At 42.8% G+C, this 26,728-nt stretch overlaps 1 protein-coding gene across 2 annotated transcripts in view; it reads right to left on the bottom strand.

Annotated features, from left to right (window-relative positions):
• LOC115091216 (solute carrier family 26 member 6-like) overlaps positions 1–26,728 on the bottom strand; it is a 62,247-nt gene that overhangs the window by 24,816 nt on the left and 10,703 nt on the right. Inside the window, exons 3-11 of one of the 2 annotated variants that reach the window (XM_029601287.1) lie at positions 24,874–25,013; positions 22,545–22,655; positions 18,171–18,337; positions 13,502–13,666; positions 11,446–11,598; positions 5,332–5,414; positions 2,689–2,836; positions 1,146–1,259; positions 132–209 (exon numbers count right to left, since the gene is read on the bottom strand). In XM_029601287.1, the coding sequence (XP_029457147.1) occupies positions 132–209; positions 1,146–1,259; positions 2,689–2,836; positions 5,332–5,414; positions 11,446–11,598; positions 13,502–13,666; positions 18,171–18,337; positions 22,545–22,655; positions 24,874–25,013 (1,159 nt within the window). The remainder of the gene's footprint in view (positions 1–131; positions 210–1,145; positions 1,260–2,688; positions 2,837–5,331; positions 5,415–11,445; positions 11,599–13,501; positions 13,667–18,170; positions 18,338–22,544; positions 22,656–24,873; positions 25,014–26,728) is intronic. The other variant, XM_029601288.1, reaches the window with a different exon arrangement.

Here is a 26,728-nt window from a genome sequence, read left to right as displayed (position 1 = left end):
GGGATCATTTTCAAAGGGGAAGTATGCGCATAATTTCCTTTTGAAAACCGGTGAAAAGTCTGCACATACTTGCCTTAAAATGTATGCAGACTGTTACAAAATGACACCAACCATGGACAGAATATACATACTTTGGGTAAATCTTCAAACAGCTGTCCAGCCTTAAGAATGATTACTAAGATGACAAGAGAAGATACAATGCCAGCAACCTATGCAAGAGAGAATAAAGAAGAAAACAAACCAATGCTATTAGAAAGAAGAATAGGATAGGAAAGCAGTCCAGGGTATTAATAGGAGAAACACATTCTCATTAAAATGATAGAATGGTGTGACCTTATGTACAATAATTTTGAAAATAAAAACAGCCTAACTAACCATTGCAGTTTCGTTATAACAAGGAAATCTAATTAATTTATTTAACAGATTTAGATTCCGCAAATTCGTTAACATGTTCATAGCAGATTCCAACTATACATACATAAAATATTATACATAGATAAATTCATAAAACAAAATAATCAAAGCACATGTAAATGAAACACAATGAAACAAAGTGGTAAAGATTATTTAAGACAAGCAGTAAAGTGTCAGCTGAGAAAATTTACAATGGAAATCAAGAAAAAAAATGAACTTTAATGAAGATATATTAAGCTTTATGAAGTCAGTATTGAAAGTCTTTGTGCAGGAATCATTTTGAGTTACTAGCACAAGAACCGAGCTTTCAATAATTCCCCCTCCCCCCACCAAATGCATAAATTTTGTGTGCACAAAATTTACTTGCACAAAGATGGGTGTCAATGGAGACATTCTGGGGGTGGGGCTTAACTTTACCAGTGAGCGCGCACATTTAGCGCCGTCCAGCTAAATTTATGTGCATGAATTTGACCGGAGAAATCATAGTTATAACTTTGCCCAGATAAAGTTACATGTGTCTGAGTGTAGTGAATGGGAGACTTGTGCCCATAAATCTTACCTAATATCAGGGACAAGATGCATGTGTAACTTTCCCGGGATAAATTTGTTGTGTCACGTAAATATTGACCTCTATGTTTATAAGTAGTTGGTTGGTTTTGAGATTGGCAAAAACACCAAGAAAATGTAGCTTAGAGCAAAACTAACAGGTATGTTTCTTGCACTGAAGTTACCTGGCTGCTGCCTCCTGTGTTTTCCTGTACCAGACTCCTGGACATGGCGGTCCCGATTGGGAAACAATGGAAAAAACTCCCCACGAAGTTACTAAGCCCCAGCGCTATCAGCTCCTGCGAGAGAGATCCTGATTCAAGCATGACGTGTATATGGTTCTCAACCATTGCCTTCACCTACTGAGCAAAACCTGGTCCTGGATATGCATGGTGCGGAATAATCTTTGCATTTCCTCTGATTCTGTCATAAATCAGGCCTTCTCTTGCTCCTTTGCAACAATGGGAATAATAATACTGAATATCTCTTATCTTAATTTTTCCTTCCGAGATTCTCTTACTGATGTGGTCTTTCAGTTTTGTTTTCTCTATCTCTCTGCATCATCATTGCCAAATTCATTATTGTTTACATTAGACTCTGTTCAACAGTTAAACTATAGCAATACTGTGTGTAATTTTGTGCCCCATGCCAGACTTACCTGTGACAATTGGAAATTATGGAACTTGGAAGCTTTAATCCCCATAATATGATCTACTGCAATAACACACAGATACATGGAAGAGCTCTTCAGTACTCATCGATCTGAGGTTTATGCATCACAACCTGACCAAGAAACTTCCACTGGGGATCTCAGAAGTATATCCTTGCACTATTCCCAAGAACCCACAGCAAATCTAATGACCTGCCTGGCTAGTAGCAGTCAGTGGCAGTGCACGGAGACAGGTGGGGAACACAAGAAGATGTTGAAAAACTATGTTTCATATTCATACCTAAATTTAGTGCTATTTCTGGACTATTATCTTGTCTAGTCCTGATGTTGATTTATATCAAGGTTCGTCCTTACTGCAATTGCCTTCAGAATAGAATAAGCTTCTACAAGTCTTTGTACCCTACATTGTATGAATTTCTTGTTCAAAAAGGCGGGTTACAAATCCAAATAAATAAATAAACACAGATAATTCAGATGGTATTGACATTGTACCCATATTAATGATAGAGGAAAATGTCATGTGACTTTTCTGTCCTTACTCTTGACCTGATGGATGCCAATCAACTTATCTGAAGAATAGAGGGGAAGTGGGGGAGATAATAAACTCTTAATCACTTTTTTAAAAAAAATCAAATAACAAATATATATTTAATAGCCTTGTGTAAGTCTGCTCACTCCCTCCATTCATAGAGAGAATTTGCCAAACTGCTGAGCAGCAACAATATCTTATTTACTGTTATTTTTCATGGATGTTTACTGTTAGTTATCTATTTATTTTTATTTATTTATTAATTGTTATTTTATCTATTTATTATTACTTCTTAATTGTTAACATTATTATATATATTTTCCTGTTATTTGGATTAATCATGTTCATTGTAAACCGCTAACTTGAAGCGATAGTTACTGTTCATTGTAAACCGGGGTGATATGTATATTATACAGGAACCTCCAGTATATAAACCCTTAAATAAATAAATAAATAAATAAAAGGACATTAACATTGGTAGAATGGAAGAAGCTGGAAATAAAAGGGGATGAAAAATGTATAAACTGACCTGGTTGCTGTCCACTTGGTAGCCATGCTTCATTGCAAACATCTTGCCCATGGCAATGGTTATGGAGTATCCCACCACAGCGATTGCAAATGAGTTGCCAACCATTTTCCCAAAGAGGCTGATGTCAGGCAACGAAGGAGCTCTCAGGCTATAGTCACAAGGAGGAGATGCAATGACACGTCAGGAGCTATTCTGGCGACAAAACTGGAGAGCTGTTTTCTTCATTGTATGTTCTACTTCTTTTAATATCGACGTTCAACAGGGTAGTGAGTAACAACACCCATTCATGATACTACTGGAGTGCAGTGACAAAGTGACCAACTGGCACCATATAGTACATCTTCAGGTAATACAAAAAAAAATTACCATAATGTTACTAAGAGGCTGATAGACCCTTTGTCTATGGGCTGTATACAATCTGAATCCCACCTACAGTAACATATGTGGTAAATCATTTCAGCAGCTGATAAGGAGGGCAATTTTCAAAGGGACTTCTGTGGATAAAGTAGTGCTTTATCCAGAGAAATGGTCCTTTAGAAAATTGTGTGTGACCATCAATACAGTTGTAAAATTACACACAAACACTGTTCGGGCTAACTTATATATTTATAAGGGGGAGGTGTTTCAGAGGGTGGAGTCTGGGTGGAGATGGAACTTTACACAAAACCTTTTTGATTCTCTCAGTAAAGCTATGCACACCAAATAGGAGGTGTAATTGTGAGCATTTAGTCCTGCCAGGATAATTTTGGAGTAACTTATGCACGATAGTACAAAATTATTCCATAATTGTTAACCTTGACCTGGGATGAGCACAGCACAAATGCCTTGAGGATCTGGATTCAGGACTTTGCTATCACCCTGTTCTAAAGTAACCCGCTGCCGGCTACTATAGAAAAGTTCATGGTATTGAAAAATACTATAGAGGAGATAAGCAGAGAGAATGAGAGAGATGGTAGATCTAAGAGTGGAAAAAAATAAGAACATAAGAACATAAGAAATTGCCATGCTGGGTCAGACCAAGGGTCCATCAAGCCCAGCATCCTGTTTCCAACAGAGGCCAAAACCAGGCCACAAGAACCTGGCAATTACCCAAACACTAAGAAGATCCCATGCTACTGATTCAATTAATAGCAGTGGCTATTACCTAAGTAAACTTGATTAATAGCAGTTAATGGACTTCTCTTCCAAGAACTTATCCAAGCATTTTTTGAACCCAGCTACACTAACTGCACTAACCACATCCTCTGGCAACAAATTCCAGAGCTTTATTGTGCGTTGAGTGAAAAAGAATTTTCTCCGATTAGTCTTAAATGTGCTACTTGCTAACTTTATGGAATGCCCCCTAGACCTTCTATTATCCTAACATTCAGTTTGCTTTTTTGACTGCTGCAGCACACTGAGCTGACGATTTCAAAGTATTATCCACTATGATGCCTAGATCTTTTTCCTGGGTGGTAGCTCCTAATATGGTACCTAACATCGTGTAACTACAGCAAGGGTATTTTTCCCTATATGCAACACCTTGCACTTGTCCACATTAAATTTCATCTGCCATTTGGCTGCCCAATCTTCCAATTTTGCAAGGTCCTCCTGTAATATATTACAATCCACTTGTGATTTAACTACTCTGAATAATTTTGTATCATCAGCAAATTTGATAACCTCACTCGTCGTATTCCTTTCCAGATCATTTATATATATATTGAAAAGCACCGGTCCAAGTACAGATCCCTGAGGCACTCCACTGTTTACCCTTTTCCACTGAGAAAATTGACCATTTAATCCTACTCTCTGTTTCCTGTCTTTTAACCAGTTTGTAATCCATGAAAGGACATCGCCTCCTATCCCATGACTTTTTAGTTTTCTTAGAAGCCTCTCATGAGGGACTTTGTCATACGCCTTCTGAAAATCCAAATATCCTACATCTACCGGTTCACCTTTATCCACATGTTTATTAACCCCTTCAATAAAATGCAGAGGATCAGGGTTGGGGGGGAGGGCAGTGAAGGAATGTTTGGAAGTCCAGGAGGCCTTTTGGAACATTTTGTGGTGCAGATGTTGCTTTTTTTGGCGGGATGCGGGAGGGGGGGGGGGTGGATTGGGCAGGGATAAGCAGCAAGTGACAGGAAACAAAATGAAAACCAAACAAAAGATGGTTTTCCTTTCATTTTTTTCAGCAAAAGCCCATCCCTGGTTCTTAGCCCATTGCTCTAACTAAGCCTCTCCTTCTGCATGAGGGGGACCAGGATTCAATTCTCAGAGCCAGTTTCTTGTCATTGTACTGACCAGGGCTATAGGCACTGACTGAAGCTGCACTGATAGCCCCTGGGTGGAGGGAATCCCAATCATTGCATGGCTCTGACATCTCTGGTGAGGATTCCTGGTGTCTGCATTTTGGATTGGGAGAGGAGCCTTATCTGTGATCCCTCTCCTGAGGTTGGTCACTGCGATGACAGGATTATAGAGGACAGAGGGTAAAACCTGGCCCCACTGGATTGGGACCTCAGGTGTAAAGGAAGGTGAAGAAAGCTTCAGAGGCCTAACATTTGAGAAACGAATGCAGTGGGCTTGAGTGCTCCATACTGAAGAAGACAAGCAGAATAATTTGCTGAGAAATCAAACAATATTCACAAAGGCACTCACCCACTGGGGATATTGCCAACAATGTCAATGCCAAACATTTCTTTCAGCTTCAATCCATGGGATATTCCCGTGGCAACAACGATCTGTCACAAAGGTAAAAAAGGAAGAGGGTTCTGTACAGGAGAAAAACATCCCAGGCAAGTAGTTTTTAGGTTTTGCTGTTTTCATGCCTTGAATTCTGGGCTATGCACCTGAATTGATGATGATAATATTGGATTCAATTATTGCTAAAAAATAAAAATAAAAAAAAAGATATCTTTAGCAAGCTCTCGCTGGTTAAGCAAAGTTGCTTACGTATAACCGGTGTTCTCTGAGGCCAGCAGCTCACCATTTCACACACAGGGGAGTTCATATGAGGGTAACCACGTGACCCACATGCTATTTTCATGGAAGACTGCAAACAGCAGGTTTGAAGCCAGAAATCATGAGAGATTTGGAAAAAATGTATATTTTTGTTTTCAGAACTACTGGTTAATATTCAAGTTTATCGATTCATTTAATTTATTACAAGCTTGAAATTGATTATGAAAGTACAAATTGACAATTTAGTTTTTATTTACATTCTGCTTTCCCTTCCCACTCAAACCAGACTACAGCAATAAAATTATGTTGTGTTATGCAATTCAATTATGCAATTCAATCTCTTCTTAAAACATGTCATAATAATAGAAATTATAAATAAGAGTGAAAGAATTGCACAGCTCTCCTGGATTTAATCTTATCTGCATAATCATGAGGTTCTGTGAGGATTTAATTACCCAAATTTCAAATAAAGGGCATTTCATATACACCGATCTCCGTTTCTTCACTGCTATACAGCCAACTGGATCGGCTACCGATTTAATTACATAACTCCATACCTGCTAATACTCTGAACTCCTTCAGTATGGGATCAATAAGTAGATGCTACACATGGAATGTTGTCCGCAGCCAAATTATAATCATGTTGATATGGGATGACTGTAACCTCAGTTTTTGAAGAAGGCCAAATTGGACTCATTGGTGTACAGCAATTACTGTTCCCAATCAAATATTCCCTACTTAGTTAAAATCGTCGAGAAGGCGGTGATATCCCAAAAAGGGGAGAATACTAATGATCGGGATCCCAGCCACGCAGGATTGCAGGTAGGATCTGGTACTGAAGCTGTCTGTATTTGTATCAGTGAGGGAGGGTGGACGATGTCTGTTACTGTTTAGGTAAGGATAAGACAGTATTAATAGTACTGCTGGATTTCCCAGCACATTTAGATTTGGTGGATCATGATATTTTGTTGCATAGATGCAGTTTGGTTTGGTGGGGAGAGTTTTGCACTGGATCAGACAGGGTACATTCAGTGAGGATAAATGGCACAGTATCATCAGCCAGAGAGTCTGGGGTATGGAGTGCCCCAGGGCACTTCTTGTTCTCCTCTTCTTTTCAATATTTTTATGCACCCGTTCAAGAGAGATATGATCCTTTGGTTTCTCAGGCTACCTGTACATTGATGATATAGTCAGTTGTACCCCTGAAATGGGGGTGCAATGATCATCAACCACTTCCACCCCATCAGATTCTGATTTCAAAGTGGCTCCAGCTAGCCCTGAGGCTGGTGCCATTTTGTTGTACGACCATAAAATAAAACGGTGCTAGCCTCAGAGCCAGAGGGCACCATTTTGAAAATGGAACCCAGTGGAGTAGGAACAAAAAGGGATCACTCCTGCTCCATTTGAACCTCAGAGAAGCCCACGGATAAGATAAGAGCCATCTAAGGAGGGTGGGAGAGCTTAGGGGAAGACTCACGAAGGGGGGTGCAATTTCAGTTTCTAAATGTTGGTAGCCCTGGAGGTTTTTTGTTTCCAAAATGAAAGGAAACGAAAGAAAAACCTTGAATTTCAGCAGGGGATTTTCCATTTTCATTTTCAAAAGGGAAGCAAGGTTTGTTTTTTTTTATTGTGTTAGAAAACAAATGTATATCCCTATTTGTGTCTAGGTTACAGATCTTGTAAAATATTACATCCAGAGTGCTAACCCGTTTGCAACCCCTGCTCCACAGGATGCATTGGGTGTCTGTAGCAGAAAGGGGAACATGTAAGCTTCTCACTCTTGCATTCTGGGTCATGAGAGGAATGGGATCATCTTATTTAAAGAATTAGCTGAACTGGTATATACCTGACAGAGAGCTGTGTTCAAGCCAAGGGCATTTGCTAGAACTTCCTACAGCGCAGGTTGTGAGGTTGGCTCCGTTTGGAGCTAGAGCCCTTTCAGTGGCAGTGAGTGGACTGCGGGAAAGCTTCAGGTAGGCAGAAATCTAACTTCCTATTTTTAGGAAGAAGGTCAAGGCATTTCTATATCTGGAGAACAGCCTAGCTTAGCTCTGTGGCAGATACATATAAAAAGTGCAGAGGCATTTATTTATTTATAAATAAACATTTTACATTCTGTTTTTTTTCTAAAATAATCTCAAGGTAGATTACAATCAAAATTATAAATTACAATTACATCACAATTTGCAATCAGCACATAGAAACATGATGGCAGAAAAAGACCATAGAGCCCATCCTGACTGTCCATCTGTCCAATTAATTTAGCATTCTAATTCTCAGCACTTGCTTAGAGATCCCCTGTATTTATCCCATGCTTTCCTGAATTCAGGTACTGTTTTTATCTCCACCACTTCCACCACCCTTTCTAGAAAGAAATATTTCCTAAGATTACTCCTGAGTCTACTCCCTTTCAACCTCTTTGCATGACCCCTTGTTTTAGAGTCTCTTTTTCATTAAAAAAAAAAAAAAAAGAGGCTCATCTCCTGTGCATGGAAACCTGTGAGATATTTGAATGTCTCTATCATATCTCCTCTATCTAGCTTTGCCTTTAGGGTATACATGTTTAGATCTTTAAGTCTGTCCCCATATTCTTTAGAACGAAACCTACTGACCATTTTAGTTGCCACCCTCTGGACTGACTCCATCCTGTTTATATCCTTTTAAAGGTGCGGTCACCAGAACTGTACACCGTATTAAAAGTGAGATCTCACCAGGGACCTATACAGGGAGAATATCACCTCCCTTTTTCTGCTGAACATTCCTCTCCTTATGTAGAAAAGCATCTTTCTGGCCTTTACCATCGCTTTATCCATCTGTTTAGGCAGCTTATCTTCATCAGATACAATTATCCCCAGATCCTGCTCTTCCTTTGTGCTTAGAAGAATTTCACCTCCAATACTGTAACTTTCCCTTGCATTTTTGCATCCTAACTGCATTATTCTGCATTTTTTACCATGAATTCTTTGCCTCCAGACCTTAGACCATTCCTTGAGCTTTGCTAGAACCTTCCTCATGTTTTCCATTTTTTCCTGGCTGTCCACCCTGTTACACATTTTGGTATCATTGGCAAAAAGACAACCCTTCCGTTATGTCGCTCACAAAAATGTTGAAAAGAACCGGTCCAAGATCTGATCCCAGAGGCACACTGCTAGTAGCAACTCCCTCCTCAGAGAAAACTCCATTTACCACTACCCTTTGTCACCTACCACTCAGCCAGTTTCTAACCCAGTCAGTTACTTTAGGATCCATACCAAGGGTGCACAATTTATTTATAAGTCTTCTGTGCAGGCCTTCCCTCTCCCTTGATCCAACTCTCTGGTCACCTAATCAAAGAAATTAAACCTCTGGTAAATTTTAGCTCTGGTAAAACTATGCTGCCTCAGATCTTGTAATCCATTGGATTCCAAAAATTGCACTATCCTCAGTTTTAGCAGCAATTCCATTAGTTTGCTCACCACAGAGGTTGGCCTAACTGGCCTGTAGTTCCAGGCCTCCTTCTTACTTCCATTTTTATAAATAGGAACCACATCCACCCTTTTCCAGTCCTCTGGAACGATTCCAAGCTCTAAAGAAGCATTGTAAATGTCAGCCAGTGGAGCTGCCAAGGCATTTTTAAGTTCCCTTAGTACCCTCGGATGTATCCCATCCAGCTCCATCACTTATCTACTTTAAGTTTATTTAGCTCCTCACAAACACCCTGTTCTGGAAATTGATTGAGCACAGGAGTATTGACCATGAAGTAGAGCACAAACATATGAATAAAGATATGAGGTGGATTATAAGGGGTCATCTGGAATGTAGCAGAATGTGTGAAATCATTAGTCTGCTTGACAGGTATAGGGTGAAGATGCATATGTATAGGGCAGTCACCAAGTACAATACAGATAGAAGAATCTTAAATAAGAAAGCCTTGTGGGGGATGATAATGTGGTCTCATGACTGAGACTTCTGACGGTCATTGATAAAAGGGATGTCTCTGCCATGGAATCTAAGACAAGGCCTTGCAGAATAGCCACGCCTTGACTTGCTTCCTGAAGATAAGATAATTTGATTTGAGGTGAAGGGATAGAGGTAACTTCTTCCATAGTTTTGGGTCATAGCAGCTGAATGCTGAGAGTCTTGTACAAGATAATTTGGCAGATTTTGGAGGCAAGGGGTGAAGTGATGCCTCAAGTCTTTGAGCTATTACTTTCCCTATTGTAGGGGTGTGCATTTGTTTTTAAATTAAATGAAAAATATGATAAAACATTTGCATTTTGTTTTGTTTTGTTAAAAACAAGACCCCCTCCAAAATATTTTTTGCTAACTTTTGTTTGAGAAAGTGAATGGGAAAAAACTCCCAAAGAGTAATATGTATCCCCCATCCTACTTTTCCCTAAGCCTCCCAATCCCCCACTTGGACCATGGGGGTCTCCAATATAGAAAAGGGCAGGGTCAATTCCCAGTCACTCCTGCCCCACCAGTTCCCAGTTCAAAATAGCATTGCAAGATGTAAGACTTTACAACAAAGTGGTGCCAGCCTCAGAACTGGCTGGTGCCATTTTGGAACAGGGAGCCGGTGGGGCAGAAGCAACTGGGGATTGCTACTTCCCTTTATCCACTGGGAAACTCCACACAAGGGGTAAGTGTGGTCTGGGGAGATAGAGAGCACTGTGGGGCAGATTTTCAAAGGCTACGCGCGTAACATACGCACGTAACCCAAGAAAATCTGCCCCTGCGCGCGCTGAGCCTATTTTGCATAGGCTCAGCGGCACACACAAGCCCCGGGACACGTGTATGTCCCAGGGCTTTCAAAAATGGGCAGATCGGGGTGGGGCCGGGGCGTGGTGGCGGTTCGGGGCGGTACGGGGGCGGGGTTGGGGCGTGAAGGCGGGGCCAGGGGCGGTTCCAAGTCCTCCGGCACAGCGGCCGTGCCGGAGGTTTGCACGCCGGCAGGCGTAACTCCATCAAATAAGGTAGGGGGGGATTTAGGTAGGGCCGGGGGGTGGGTTAGATAGGGGAAGGGAGGGAAAGGTGGGGGGGGATCAAAAAAAAGTTCCCTCCAAGGCCGCTTCAAAATAGGAGCAGCCTTGGAGGGAACTTTCCTTCCACCGCCCCCCACCTTCCCCTCCCTTCCCCTATCTAATCTGCCCCCCAGTCCTACCTAAAATCCCCCCTAACCTTTATTTTATAAGTTGCACCTGCCTCCGGGCAGGCATAGGTTGCGCGCACTGGCCAACGGCCGGCCCGCGATCCTGGGCACAGCGGCAAATGGCCGCTGTGCCTGGAGGCTCCAGCCCTGCCCCCAGACCAACCCGTCCCCACCCCTTCCCCACCCCTTTTTTCAAGCCCCGGGACTTACATGCATCCCAGATTTACACACGTCCCAGATTTACACGCGTCCCAGATTTACACACATCCCGGATTTACGCGTGTAGGACTTTGAAAATCTGCCCCATAGAGTATCAGACTGCACCTTATAAAGAGAGTCTCTCTCTCTCTCTCTCTCATGATATGCATACATCGATGAACACGTGCCCTTCCCAGCTATTTAAAATTCACATAGCTCCCATGCAGCACACTTATGTGCGTATATGGCTATTTTTCTACCTCATTGCTTCCCCACCAGAGCTCATTATCTTTAGTCTTATTTACTGGAGCAAAATTTTTGCGTGACCATGGTAGACCCACAATCAGCCAAAAAGAGAGTGGTTACACATATATCCTGTGTTAAATCTTGGTCTGGAGCTTTGCGGATCTCACAACGGAAGAAATAGGAATGCCAAGTTTTTACCAGCCCCGGACTACTGTGCCTCATTTTTATTTTCTTACCGTGAGAAGCTCAATAGGGATGGGAATTGGCAGCTTGGAGGAGAACTTCTGGTTTACAAACTTCACTGCAAAGAGTGCACTGAGGGCAATCACGCCGGTGATGAGTGCTCCAACATTGGTTTCTGGCAGCTTTGAGAAGAAAACTATTATACTCTGTGGGAAATAAGGACAAAGGTATGAAAGCCAAAATAAATGAACTGTAAGCATTAGCAAGGCCATGAGGACCTAGGTGACTAGATGTTTCCATAGTGGCCTCACTGGCTCCTTAGACCCTTGCAAGGCTTTGGGTGAGACGGAAGGGGCACTTGCAGGTGTTGGATTGAGTGTGGGAACTTGCAGACTCTGTTTGGAATGGTAGAGAAGCAGAAGAAGGCAACAAAAACTGGCTTGGATCAGAAGTCATATCTTACAAGCAGTCCAGCTTCTATGGCTGGAGGGCGGGGAGGGGCGGGGGCATAGCCAGAGGCCTTGCCACTGCCGCTGGGCCCGGGGATCACGTGCCGGCACTCAGCAGCTGGGACGTATCCTTAGCAATATGGACCAAAGTGAGCAGACTGGATGAACCCGTTGGTCTTCTTGTGCTGTCATCTATTCTTGGTGCCACCCGCCTCTTGTCATTTTTCCGGCACCAGACTAACAAGGCTATCCCTCTGTCATCTACTATGTTGCTATAAATAGGTGTGTAAACAGGATGTGGGCAGCATCCCTTGCTCCCTGTACAAAGTCACTGATATTTATTTTGGGCCCCTAGGATAAACAAAATATTCAGGCTCCAAACTTCTCAAAACAGTCAATAAACCTTATTTCTCTGGGCCCTCCAGGCCTTGCAGGTTCCTTACCAGGGTCAGTTTCTTGGAAAAATTTCCCCAAACCAGCCCACCCTACCTCCTAGTTATCCCCCAGCCACCTTGTCTCTCTACTTTGGAAAACAATAAGAAAAAGGTAAAAATCTGATTAAAGGATCTTATCAACTAAGCTGACTAAAATTCAGCTAAATGTAAATGTTCTCTCTGAGTGCATTTCAGTAATATATAGAACTATGCGTCCTCTGAAGCAGAAAATAACATAATATATAGTGTCTCTCTCTCTCTCTCTCTCTCTCTCTTTCTCTCTCTCTTTGCATTAATTTGGGACAGGTACATGCTGGAAACTAACTCCATCCCCCTGGTGAGCCTGTCAACCAGTATCAGCTTTTCCATTCAGGTTCAAGCAAAGGCCGGATAACTTAAAAAACCTAACCGGCTATCAGGGTTATTTACAAAAGGCTTATCGCACACGATATAGCCGTATCGCGTGCGATAGCTTGCTAATTTGAGTCGGGGCGGAGTCGGGGCGGCGAGGGGGCAGACTTGGCAGTGTCTTCGCTGGTGGCGATAAGATTAGTAACGTTATCGTCGCCAGTAGTGCGCCGAATAGCGCCACCTTTCACGGTGGTGCTATTCGGCGCGAAAGCTGGCAGCGAAGACACCGCGGTGGTGCGAAGGCTGCCGGCTTTCGCAGGCCCATCCCCCCGTTTTAGCTGGATTCATCATTCAGTGATGAATGATGAATCCAGGCCTATGTTTTTAAATTTTCCAGCTTTAAGAAAGTATATTCAGCGTGACGCATATCCTGTTGAATATACAGGGCAAGTTAGCCAGCGAACTTTAACCGGATAACTTGCCTACTCACTGGCTTGCTGAATATTGGACCTCCTGTGATGAGATGGAGATTGCAGGCTCATGGAGGCAGGGGCTTCATAATCAGGTGAGATTATTGTACAGTGCTGTGCACATATAGACTAAGGTGGCAATTTTTAAGATGTTTACATTAGGGCAAAGTCCATAGGGTATTTTTTTGCCCATGGAATTTGCACCAATTTGCAAAGGAAAAGTACGTGTGAAATTAGGTCTACAAATAAGCATGATTAGGCAATAGGTTGCTATTTATTTCACTGGCACAGAAGTCTGAGATCTTCTTTCAGCTTTCATCAGCTCAATGTCTTGAAACTGGAGCTGGCACAAGAGTTCAAAATAGCCTTCTAGCATTTTGTTTGGCATTTTTTCATATAACTTACGTAAATTAAAGACAAGGGCTGGCTTTGTTGGTTGAACTCTAGGCCAAACATGTTTTTCAGCTGAGACACAGTCACGTGTATGGAGGCTGCTGTGCTGTATCCGCGAACCAACGGTTCTGCCAGGTAGGTGGCCACAAAGCCAAACTGCATCAGGCCCAAGACAACCTGCAAAGAAAGAAACACAGCCAAAATCACCAGATTTTCAGTACAGAAGTCAGCAGCATACTCACCTTTAACAAGACCAGGAAATATGTATAAACTGTGTTGGGAATAACACACAGATAAACATACAAAGTTCTGACAGATAAGGAGCATTTCGCCCATCAAAACTGTCCATTTTCTCTACCTACTGCAAAATGGCGGACCACCTTTGTTTTACCAACATTTAGGATCTACTCTGCCTGCCCCTTCATTTCTGAAATCATTTTTGCCCTCATCCCTTCCAATGGGAGACAGTCCCATGCATCCATCATCCTTTCTGTGAATAAATAGGGCCTTAAATTATCCCAAACCTAAATTACCCTGAGAAGACTCTCATTGATTCCCTCTCCCAACCTTGAGGCACTATGTTCATCCGTCCCCTATTTCCCAAAAGACAAAGAAGCCTTTGGAGTCAAACACCCACAACCGCACAAAACACAAGTGGGCCTAACCTTTGTCACCCCTCTAGCCCCCCAGTACTCGTAGTGGGGTGCCAGGTCCTTGTCCATCCCCCAATGGCACATTTACATACTGTAATTTCCCCCAGGCTGCCACAATGTCTTTATAGGCAGGAGAGAGTCAGTTTTCTTCCTGTTGACCAGGCAGCAGAATCAAATTGGCACAACCTGACCTTGGGTCAGAGGTGCAGGGTGACTGCTGAAGTTGGTGGTGCACCAGAAAATTTGCTGCTGTCAGGTGCCCAAGAACACAGTCCACCCTCCTACATTACCTTGTGAGCACTACTTTCTTTGATGCAAAAAGCCTATCAATTTTATGCTCACAGCAACCTAATACATAGAGGGAAAATTACCTAAAGCCATCTCTTAAAATAATCGCTTAATTTACTAACAATAAAATATGTGAATGAAAAAATATTTTCTGCAAGAACATTCAAAACCATTTTTCTGCATACAAATGAAATTAATAAAGAGGAAACTTCTGTTTAAAGTAGAAATACGAAAGAGAGAACCATAATTCTATAAAAGCCAGTGATGATAAGTACCATAATTTTCACAGCAAAAATTCAAGTTACACAAGAACTGAACCTTTAAAATACAGACAAACCCTCACTAAATACAAAATAGAAATGAGCCACCAAAAACTGTATTGGAAACCAGAATCCCAACTGTATTATTATTCCTCGCAAAACATCAAGCAATAAAATCAAGAAATATAAAACATCATTCATAATATTAAAACCAAGATAATAAAAAGAATAAATGTCAACACAGCCGACGAACATCCAATACTTTTAAAAAACTTGCATAAAATTGTTCTAATATTTCTGAAGCATCAATAAAATATTTCAAAACATCTGATGAATAAAATATCCAATAATTAAAAAATGTTCTAATATTTCCCCCCAAAAAACAATAGAAACATCAAATTACACCCAATAATTAAAAATAATAAGGATTAAAAACTTTCCTGCTCTCTATACTGGGACCTTTTGATTTCTACTCACCCTGAGATTATCATAGATTGGGGAGGTAGGGCCACACAAACTCTCACTTCTCTCTGTCATTCACACACCCATACTAACACTTTCATTCTTTCACACATTCCCTCTCTCATATGCATGCCAATGCTCTCACATACACTCCTTCTCTCTCATACACACAGGCTCTCTCTCCCATGTGCCTGCCTGTGAGAGCCTGTGTGTGACACACCAGGCCCTAGAACACTAATACACCAGCTACTGGGCAAACAGAACAAGCCATACTGCCACAAATCCCTATAGAGAAACTACATGCTAGTAAAAATACTGCATCTCTGTCACACATGCACATCACAGACAGACCCTTACCTATACAGAATAAGGGAGCACAAATTAGAAACAGAAATATGCAGGCAAAACCAGACTCTGTAAACTCTGGAATACTGAAGAAAAAGCAAAATAGAAATATATAAGAAATGCATATTCTCAAAGATGGCATATTCCAATTGCTGAAAGGCAACATTTTTTTTTTTAACTTTGTTGTCTGGTCTTATTTTTCTAATCAATTAGTTCCAGTTTCTTTTTTCCCCTTGTCTGCCTTTTTCTTATTCCTTTTTAAGGGTCTCTTTTATTCTTTGTTTCTTCTCTCTCCTCCTGTCTGCTTTCCTTCCTCCATACACACACACACACAGGCTCTCTCTCACATGTGTGTTCTCACACACATGCTTTCTCTCACACAAGATCCCACTCTTGCATGCTCTCACGTACAAACAGGCTCCCTTCTCTGATATGCTCGCTCTCTCTCATGAAGGTTCTCGCTCTCACATGTTCTCTTTCACTTGCAAGCTCACATTCCCCCACATATATGCAAGTGATCACTTTTTACATGCTCTCATTCACACACAGTCTCCCACTCACACACACACACAGGCTCTCACTCTCACATGCTGTCTCACACACAGGCTCCCATTCCCCCTCATACACACACAGGCTCTCACTCTTACATGTTCTCTCACACACACACACACACACACACACACACACACACAGGCTCTCACATGCAGGTTCCTACACCCATACATACATACACACACAGGCTTTCACTCTCATATACATGCTGCCACTATCTTACACATACACAGGCTCTCACGCTCACATTCTGTCTCTCACATGCTTGTTCCCATTCTGCCCCATAGACACACACATTCTCTCTCACACAGCTTCATACTACCACACAAATACACAAGCTCTCACATGATCTTTCGCACATGCAGGCTCCCACCCCCATACATACATACGTTCATACACACACAAGGGTTCTCATTCTCACACCCAGGTTCCCACTCCCACATACCCATACACTCTCTTTCACCCACACACAAGCTTTCACTCTCACTTGCTCTCTCTCTCTCTCTCTCACATACACATACAGGCTCTCATACCCACATGCTCGCTCTCTCTCTCTCTCACACACACACACACACACACACTCAGGCAGGCTCCCATTCACACTCCCCCCCAAGTAGGCCCTCATTCATACATCCTCACTCCCAAGCAGGCTCCCATTCACACACAAACACACACACACACTCAACAGACGCACATAGGTTACTATTTACACTACCACACACTCACACCCAGGCAAGTTACCATTCACACACACCCAGGCAGCTACCATTCTCTCTCACATACACACCCAGGCAGTTTACCATTCTCTCTTACACACACACCCAGGCAGGCCGATATTCTTACACACATACAATTAAACCCAGGCAGGTTCCTTTTTACTCACATACACAAAGACAAAACACAAGCAGGCTCTCCATTGGGTCTGGAAGGCCGCCAGCAGCCGAGAAGAAGAGCAGGCCTGGGAGGCTGCCGGTGGCTGAGAAGAGGAAGTAACCCATTCTCCTGCTGCTTCTCGCGTGCCTGCCCCACACTATTCAAAAATCGTGGGGCTAGCACTTCCTCTATGCACAAGATCAGCATAGAGTACATACTGGCCGCACGTGGTTTGAAGAGAAGCGGGAGAACAGGCTTCTTCTTCTTCTTGGCCACTGGAAGCTTCCCAGACCTGCTGCTCTTCTCGGCCCCTGGCAGCCTCCTGGACCTCTTTTTTTGGGGGGCACTGGTGAAATGGGGTCCGCCAGCAGCCTCCCAGGCCTCTTCCTCTTCATGGCGGCCACTCTACGGGATGTGCACACAGTTGGTGATGCACAGCACACCCCGTTTCAAAGCTGGTGGTGTCTGTGCACCACCATGCACTATGGATGCTACGCCCATGCCTCAGGTCATATTCTATACCATACATGGTGTGGCAGGTGGAGGGAGGCTCATTGGCATGCATTAACACAGCTCTCCTAACTCAGGAGACTTAACGACACCCCTGGAGGTATAATTCTTAATAAGAACATTAGCATCTTTTTGAGAATTTCACAGGTATTACAAATTGCATGTGGTAGGGGCCTTAGTACATAGACATTTGATAAAGTACATTTAACATGCATGCACATTATCAAAACCGCCTGTCACTACCTAGACTTCTGTGTTTCCTTTAAGTGACAGGGCCATGTAAAGAAACTCCTGACATTGAATACGCTTGGCTGCAGCCACCTGTGAATTTCTGGTGCCAGGTTCATTGAAGGCAGTTAGGCCGGTATCCTGCTTGAGGAATACAACATTGCTTGCGCATGCAACTATTTATCCTACCGTCAATTCCAGCATTTCCTCCTCTTTCTTTTTCTTTTCTTTATAGTTTATTGAAAGTTTAATCATTTTTACATGAATTATGAAAGAAAGTTTGAATCGTAATGCAAATACATAAAGGAAAGATTCTTCAGTGAAACCACATTATGATATCAAAATAAAGTCCTCAACCAAGGGGGCACAAAGCCAAGATAACATGAAAATAGGAGAACTGAGAGGATGTACCAATACACCTCATTTATTTCCAGGCCCACAGAGGCCTTAATTCTTTAGTATTAATGGCTTTATCTATTTTCCTCCTCTTTCTACACACAGTTCACTTACCTGAAAGAGGCCAGACAGGAAACTTAAAGCAACTGCCAGCTGAACTCTAGCTTTGTCCCTTGCCTCCACATCAAGGCTTGTCCCATTGCCTGGTAGCATGAAATTTTCATTGGGTGCCAACGATTCAGTCACGCTGCCTATCATGACTGACAGGACAGCAAAAGTACCTGTAATAATTATATGAATTTAGATTTATATCATGGGGTCAATCATGCTGCCTATCATGACTGACAGGACGGCAAAAGTACCTGTAATAATTATATTAATTTAGATTTATATAATGGGGTCAACCCAACCATAGACTGGACACACTAGTTGGCGATTTTTGGCACTTGCTCTACAAAACACTTCCCAAAAAGAAAGTTGAAGAAGTAATATTATCACGTTACAGTTAGCTGTTTAAACCATAGATGTCCATATTCAGTAAGTTGGTGAGCAGACAAGTTATCCAGTTAAAGTTAGCCAGGTAACTTAATTGGGATACTTCAGTGGACTGCCATCAATTAAGATCTCAGTTGAATATACATGGATAAAGGGCTACTTAGCCAGATAAAGTAATCTGGCTAATTTTGGGACTGCTCTCTACATGACTAAAACTAGCCATCTAAGGGGGTCATTTATTAAAATGCGGTAAGGCGTTTTCGCATGCGAAAACGTGTTTACCGCATGCGATCACACCATATCATATGGTGCGATGCAATTTCCAAAAATAGGAGGAGTTAGGGGCGGAGAGTGGGCTGGGTTAGCCTGCCTGTGAAGAGCTATTGCACAACCATAATGCCAATTTTAACAACACCTCTTTCAGATGTGTTATAGCGGCTGTGACCATGTGGTGAGGTTTCATCACCATTTGCAATGTGTCCCATAAGGCTTATTTCAGACAATTTGAAGGCTCCAGAGCCCTGGGGGGGGGGGGAGAGGGGGAGAGAGAGAGAGAGAGAGAGAGAGAGAGAGAGACTGGCCATAATAGCATGGCCCATAGGCAGGTATTTGTATCCCTAGGGTAGGCCCACCTAGTAACTCGAGGTGGGGATTAGGTAAGTGTGTAGGGGGTTAGGGGCCACTTTGACATGCTATGTGACACCTACGAACAGAACAGTGGTCTCTTGTGAAGATTTGATGGCCTTCGGAGTGAGGAAACTCACTCCAAGATGAGATTTGGGCAAGGTTCTCTCAGCCTAGCTAGAGAGTCCATCAAGCTAGGCTGAGAGAACCTTGCCCAAATCTCATCTTGGAGTGAGTTTCCTCACTCCGAAGGCCATCAAATCTTCACAAGAGACCACTGTTCTGTTCGTAGGTGTCACGTAGCATGTCAAAGTGGCCCCTAACCCCCTACACACTTACCTAATCCCCACCTCGAGTTACTAGGTGGGCCTACCCTAGGGATACAAATACCTGCCTATGGGCCATGCTATTATGGCCAGTCTCTCTCTCTCTCTCTCTCCCTCCCTCCCTCCCTCCCTCCCTCTCTCCCCCCCCCCCCCCCCCCCAGTGGTTGAGTGCAGAAATACAACAGGTCTGGCACTTATCACAGAATCTGAAATGGTATCACAATTTGTGCTAACTTAGCTCTTTGCACAGGTAATTAGTGCAAATTGTGATAAATCCTATATTAGCATAAAACACACCCCTTTTACTATCGCATGCGGTACTTACCGCATTTTGATAAATCCAGGCCTAAGTTAGCTAGATAACTCTGAATATCGGAGTTATCCGGCTAACTTAACTTTGCTATGCTCTGATATGAGAAAGGTTTTATTAAACATCTATCATTATGTAACCTCCTCTCGGTTATATAGCAACTACTATTGTGGCTGTAGCAAAGCTCAGGGCCTTTCTTAATGTCCTGGTGCTCTATTCCTTCACTCATGCATCAAACTATCAGACCCTGGGCACTAGGGTTCACCCGGCTGGGAGAAGGATCTAAGCCTCCGGGGCCCACAGTGTTTGGAGGGAATCTTACTCCTCACATCACTTGTTCAAATGGTACTCACTTAGGTAATAATAGTGGTAGTTCTCAACTGGGATGGAAAAAAAACATGCAGCAGACTGGGAGTGGTGTTCAAAATAAAAAGTGATTTACTATAACCTAAAGAACAATATCCATGCGAGGATAACAAAAATCATCGTCATAAAGAAGAGAATTTTGACTCCTAAGACCAGCGTCTCTTTGGCTATTTCCCAGACTGAATTAATATCCTCCCAAAAGTTGGAAAAAAAAGGGAAGTAGTGCCTTCATGTGGGCTGTGGGGCCCACTGGGATCTCCAGCAATAAAACTCCAGTCTTCTTCAAACAAAAACTACAGCCAAACCCCAAGCTTTAAACTCAAGAACATAAGCCAAAGGTGAGTATGCCCAACCTAGCTTATATGTGCAGAGCTTGACCAATCCCAAAACAAGAGGGAATGAATGGCCAATTTGGGAGAGGATCCAAAATTGCAAAACTCTTCCAGCAGATGAAAAATGTTCGGTAAGGCTACGAAGCCACTGTTACATCCTCCACCACCCAAAAAAGCAAAAATATGGAGCAGGAGACTGATTCAGATTTTTTTCTGTCTCTGCCCTCTATAGGCACAATAACAAAATACATAGCAATTTTCACATTTGAGAAAATGCAGATGTAATTGTAGTAGTTGGTCACTTGGGGAAGCTCATATCCAAATGCAACTACATCCAGCATAGCTTTTCAACTTATGCAGGTTACTTTTAAAATGAGCATGCGGGCACCCATACACAGGTGTACGGGCGCATTAGCAGAGATATGCTGGAATTTTAAATAATTTGCACAAGTGTGTGCGTATGATTTAAAAGACGCCTAGCACGAATAAGTATGTTCCTAATTTTATGCAGTTACTTGAGTAAACGTACTTCCCATATCTTCCTTAGTACTTTGTTGGTTTTAACATGTGTAGGTAAGCAGTATTTAAAACATGCTCTCGGGAAGGACGCTCACAGTTTTGCCAATTATTCCACCAGTTTGCCCAGTCAATCTCGAGGTCATCCAGACCCCTCTGGTTCTTCATCCTGCACACCCCCCAGTTGACCCAGACCCCTCACCCTGTCATATTAGGCCTAAAATGCAGTTTGCATAGACTTGCTCTTCATCAGGAACAGCAGAAAATATAACAAGCCGCTGTGCGGTATGTCCTCTTGTTTTAAAATTCAGATTTACATGCTAACTGTAGCCCTGCCCTGGAATACCCATGTCCCAACCCTTTTATTAGCTCATGCACAAGCGGATACACGAATAAATAGCGGCTTTTAAAATCCACATTGCTCACATGTGGTCCACATACTCATGTATATGTGCCTTTTAGCATGAACAACGCTTTTAAAATTCAGCCCTAAAGATATTGGGATGAATTCTAAAAGCATTGCTTGCATTAAAAGGACCATATTCACAAGTATATTATGTGCCATACATGAGCAATGCATATTTTAAAAGTTGTATGGTGGGCTTTTGCTCGTACATTATTACTTCCTATCTATATGAGATGTAAGGCCTATCTATTTAGGCCTAATTCGACTAGGTGAGGGGATCTGGGTTAACTGGGGGGAGTGCAGGCTGAACTGAGCAAATCAGTGGACTAATTGGTAAAACTGGAATGGCCTTCTTGAGAGCATGTTTTAAAATTTGCTTAGCTGTGCATGTTAAAGCTCACAAAGTCCTAAGGAAGATATGCAAAATATGTTTTCTCGAGTAATTGCTTATAATTAAGGGCACACATACACATGGTAGGCAAATATTAACTCATACATGTGTAATTGCACGCATGATTTAAAATTGCAGCATATGAATGCTAATGCGCCCATATGCACGTGTCTGGGTGCCCGAGCGCTTGTTTTAAAGTTACCATCCCTACACATACACATGAATCAATAACATTACACACTAGACAATGACATTATCACAAACTAGCTCTTCTTACTCCTCAAAACATTTAACCATGTAAGCTCATTGGGTGGGAGAACCAGGCAGGGAAAGTAGTCATCAGCACTTCCCAAAATCTGGGGGAAGACATCTGAGCATATTTGGGTTCTTTCTGCACCCACAATGAATGTGTATGCAATGCATTATTAGTATATATTGGAGATCCCATATATGCAAATGTGTCTCCAATAATTCAGCTGGTTGTGAGGTCTGAGGCTGTGTTTGGGAACCATGGATATAAAGCATGCATCCAGTAAATATAAATAACAGCTGATCAGTGGACTCAGCAAAGAAAACTGTTAAAGACAGGAGCCAGTGAGTAAAACCACACATTTTATTCCAAATAAATGTGAAGGTATAAAGAATAAAATATATCAAGCCCAAAACATAAAGAGTTCCTGCAATAAGAAGAAATAGAGATTCCAGCTAGCAATGCTGCTTACCTGCAGAGATATGTCTGGATGTCCCAAAGACAGAGTACAAAAGGACAGGATAGAAAGATGTATACAACCCAAAAACAGGTGGTACTGCAGCCAGCAGCGCATATGCCAAACCTAGACGTAAAGGGGGCGAAATGTTAGTGCTGAATCCATGACAGTAACATGGATAAAGGGGTAAGAAAGGATTAAATTGATTGCTGCTCAGGAAGCTGAAAAAAGGACATCTATGTCTCTCCACTGAGGCTCTCCTATTTAGAGATGCCCACTTGCTCCTGCCCTGTCGGGGTCATTTTCCAAAACAACATGGTCTGACTGGCTAATTCCATGTGCTCACTCTGCATGGGATTAGGTGGTCAATCAGCCTCATTATGTAAAATGGTACCGACGAGCAGGAATAAGTGGGCATCCCGCTACCCCCTAAAGACCACTCCCAAGAGGGGTGGGAAGGGGCTGCAGGGCTCCACAATCATTATTTTAACTATTTGGGGGGCAGAGCTTCAGGGCACAAACTACCAAGCATTGTAACATATTTGCCCCATTAGAGCCTCAGGAGTTGGGGTGGGAAGGCCATTAGCACCGATATGGAGTATTTACTACCGGGTAGAGGTGTATTGGGGGGGGGGGGGGGGGGGGGGTTAGGGTGTAGGACAGAGACCTCACAGCCCCTTTACAACATGGTGGTCCTATCCTGGGCTGCCAGCCTACAAAATTTTCCACACGGAACATTTCTCATGAAAGTTTGCTACTATCATTATTATTATTATTTATACATTTTTTAAATGTAATTTCCATTGTTCTATGTGGTGTACAACTGAAACAATCATAAAAAAAATACAAATATAAGAAGATCATTTGAGCAAGGCTATAAGTCCTGCCTAGGGTGCCTATGACCTTGCATCGGCCCTTCTCAGCATTAGGGATGTGCACCTTAATATATTTCAATTTGGTACCTTTTTTTTTGTTTCGGGGGGAGGGGTGTTGGTTTTTTTTTTTTAATTTTTTAATGTTTTCTTCAGTCCTCTTTGTATCTCGAATCAAAAAAAATGTTAACCTCTCCAAAAACCACCCCTCCAAACAAGAAATAATTGAAACTAGACCTCCAGCAACCCTCCAACCAGTCTCACCCTGTAAAATGTAACCCGGAGCCAGAGAAAAGCTAGGGCCTCTTCAGGCCCTTCCTACCCCTACTCCTGTCCCTAAAAGTGAATTTAGCTTGGGCCCCTAGGCTAACCAGCTGGGCCTCCTGTGCTCCCATAAACATATGCTGGGGCCAAGCCCCGAGAGAAAGAGAATCCTGGCTCCCTCTTCCCCCTTCCCATGGCTGCCAATTAAAGAATCTTAAGGGCCAAAGTGAAGCCCACCCAGTGACTTCATTTTTAATAATGGTGCTGGCCACTTAGAGCACGGTGTCCCAGTGGCCTGTCTCCGGAGTGGATGGCACCATTATGTTGTATAGCCAATCCTAAAGACAGGTGCTGACACGCAGTCTGTGTCATTATTATAAGAAGTTTTAAATAAATAAAGTTGTAGTCATCCAGACTGGAGAGAGTGAGCATATGTTTACAGAGGGGGTGCGGGTGGGAGGGGCCCAGGTGAACCCCAACTAGACCCGGCCCAGGCTCTGGCTTAAATTTCACAGGCAAGAAGGCCTTTTTTTTTAAATTTGTATTTTACTGGTGGCAACAAATACTAAAACATCCAAACATTTGGGGGTATTTTCGTAGGAGGCCATTTTTGGTTTATTCTATTCAGAATGAACAAAAACTGACCTCATTCATTGTATTTTGTGCATTCATTCAGCATATGATTAGGAAAAATGAAAATGAGAGCTGCTGGGATTTCAGCCTAAAACTGTATTTTTTTTCTGAATGTGTAGTGAGTAACAAGCAAGCAACCAGGACAACTGCACTCAAAATTCAACTTCACTTCATTTTCAAAAGGCATTTAAGACAAAAAGTATTCCAGCTATCCAAATCTGAAAACACATGCATGCTTTTGGAAATAAAAACAAGAGCCACGAATTCTGAAGAAAAACAAAAGAAGCAGTCGTTGAAGTCAATTTGTTCCATCTTTTATTTTTTCGTAATTGAGAATATTTTTGGAATTATATCAATCAACTGAGAATGTGCAGGAATCCAGAATAAAATGCATGTTACCTGTATTTTGCTTGTCCCCAAACCACATTTCTAAAGGGGTTAACCTTCTTGGATATATGAAAGGAAAGCAGCATGTGCCACACCTTCCTGCTGAAGGAGGGAATACCGTAATTGCGACTGCGGGGGACAGATACTTGAGATTAACTGAACATGATAAACGCCAAACTGCCACTCACCTTGTGGAAGCTGAATTATTGCAACGCTGAGGCCAGAAATTAAATCCCCCAGGAAGCTCTCCCTGACAGGATACCGTGGCAGCCACCGAAGAATTGGGATACATTTCAGCAGAAGGAACTTGACAGTGGTGCCTGAACACCTGATGGAGAGAGGGTGAAATTAGGAATCCTTGGCGAAGAAGACAATTTTTCGTGATGCAACTGGGCTTTGAGAATACTACCTATGGAATCTTATGTATCCTGTTTCTATAGTCTCGCTCTGATGGTTAGAGCCCTAGGAATGCTCCCTTTCATGTGTGATCACATAGAATGCCTACATACCTCATAAATCTGGGGACAGTGTGAGATCCAAATGGGATTCATTAATGGTGGTGGTATCTTTAATTGGATCATGAAAAAGAGGTATCTGTGCAGCAACTTCAAAACAGATCAACAAGTCTCACAGGCTAAAAAAAAAAAAAAAATCTCACTGGGGTAGATTTTATAATTTTGTGCGAGCGCGTACTTTTGTTCGCGCACCAGGCGCGAACAAGAGTACACGGGATTTCAATAGATACACGCGTAGCCGCGCGTATCCATTAAAATCCGGGATTGGCGCACGCAACCCTGCCGATTTTGGCCAGCCTGCGCGCGCCGAGCCGCACAGCCTGCCTCCGTTCCCTCCGAGGCCGCTCCGAAATCGGAGCGGCCTCGGAGGGAACTTTCTTTCGCCCTCCCCTCACCTTCCCCTCCCTAACCCCCCCCCCCCCCCCAGCCCTATCTAAACCCCCCTTACCTTTATCGCTGGATTTACGCCTGCCGGAGGCAGAGGTAAATGTGCGTGCACCAGCAGGCTGCTGGTGCGCCATCACCCGACCCGGGGGCTGTTCCGGAGGGCGCGGCCACGCCCCCGGGCCGAAACCAAGCCCGCGGCGCCACCCCTGAAATGTCGCGTCACCCGCCCCACGCCACCAAAACGCCGCGTCATGACCGCTATGCCCCCGCCACACCCCCTGCCACGCCTCTCCATGCAAGCCCCGGGACTTACGCGCGTCCCCGAGCTTGCATGCGCCACCGAGCCTATGCAAAATAGGCTCAGCGTGCGCAGGTGGGGTTTGGGGTAGGTTTTCGGGGGGTACGCGTGTATCCTACGCACGTACCCCTTTGAAAATCTACCCCACTATGAATTATTTTATACTCCATACTGTCAGTCATGCTTCTATGCGTCAAAGTGGATAATACATTGAAATTGTCGGCTCAGTGTACTGTGGTGGTCAAAAAAGCAAACAGAATGTTAGGAATTATTAGCAAGGGAATGGCAAATAAAACGGAGCATATCATAATGCCTCTGTTTTGCTGTATGGTGAGATCACACCTTGAGCACCGTGTTCAATTCTGGTCACTGCATCTCAAAAAAGATGTAGTTGCACTAGAAAAGGTACAGAGAAAGGCAACCAAAATGATAAAGGAGATGGAACAACTCCCTTATGAGGAAAGGCTAAAGAGGTTAGGACTGTTCAGCTTGAAAAGGGATGGCTGAGGGGGAGATATGATAGAGGTGTATAAACTCATGAAAAGGAATAGAAGGGGTAAATGTGAATCAGTTATTTACTCTTTCAGATAATAGAAGGACTAGGGGACATTCCATGAAGTAAGCAAATAGCACATTTAAAACAAATCAGAGAAAATTCTTTCTCACCCAATGTACAATAAAGTTTTGGAATTCATTGCCAGAAGATGTGGTTAGGGCAGTAGTGTAGCTGGGTTTAAAAAAGGTTTGGATAAGAACCTTGAGAAGTCTATTAACTGCTATTAATCAAGTTGACTTAGGGAATAGCCACTGCTATTACTGGCGTTAGTAGCATGGGATCTATTT

This window comes from Rhinatrema bivittatum, chromosome 4, assembly GCF_901001135.1.
Source record: "Rhinatrema bivittatum chromosome 4, aRhiBiv1.1, whole genome shotgun sequence".
Taxonomy (NCBI): domain Eukaryota; kingdom Metazoa; phylum Chordata; class Amphibia; order Gymnophiona; family Rhinatrematidae; genus Rhinatrema; species Rhinatrema bivittatum.
The sequence above is the reverse complement of the archived record's forward strand: the minus strand, read 5'-3'. Positions and strand labels throughout refer to the sequence as shown.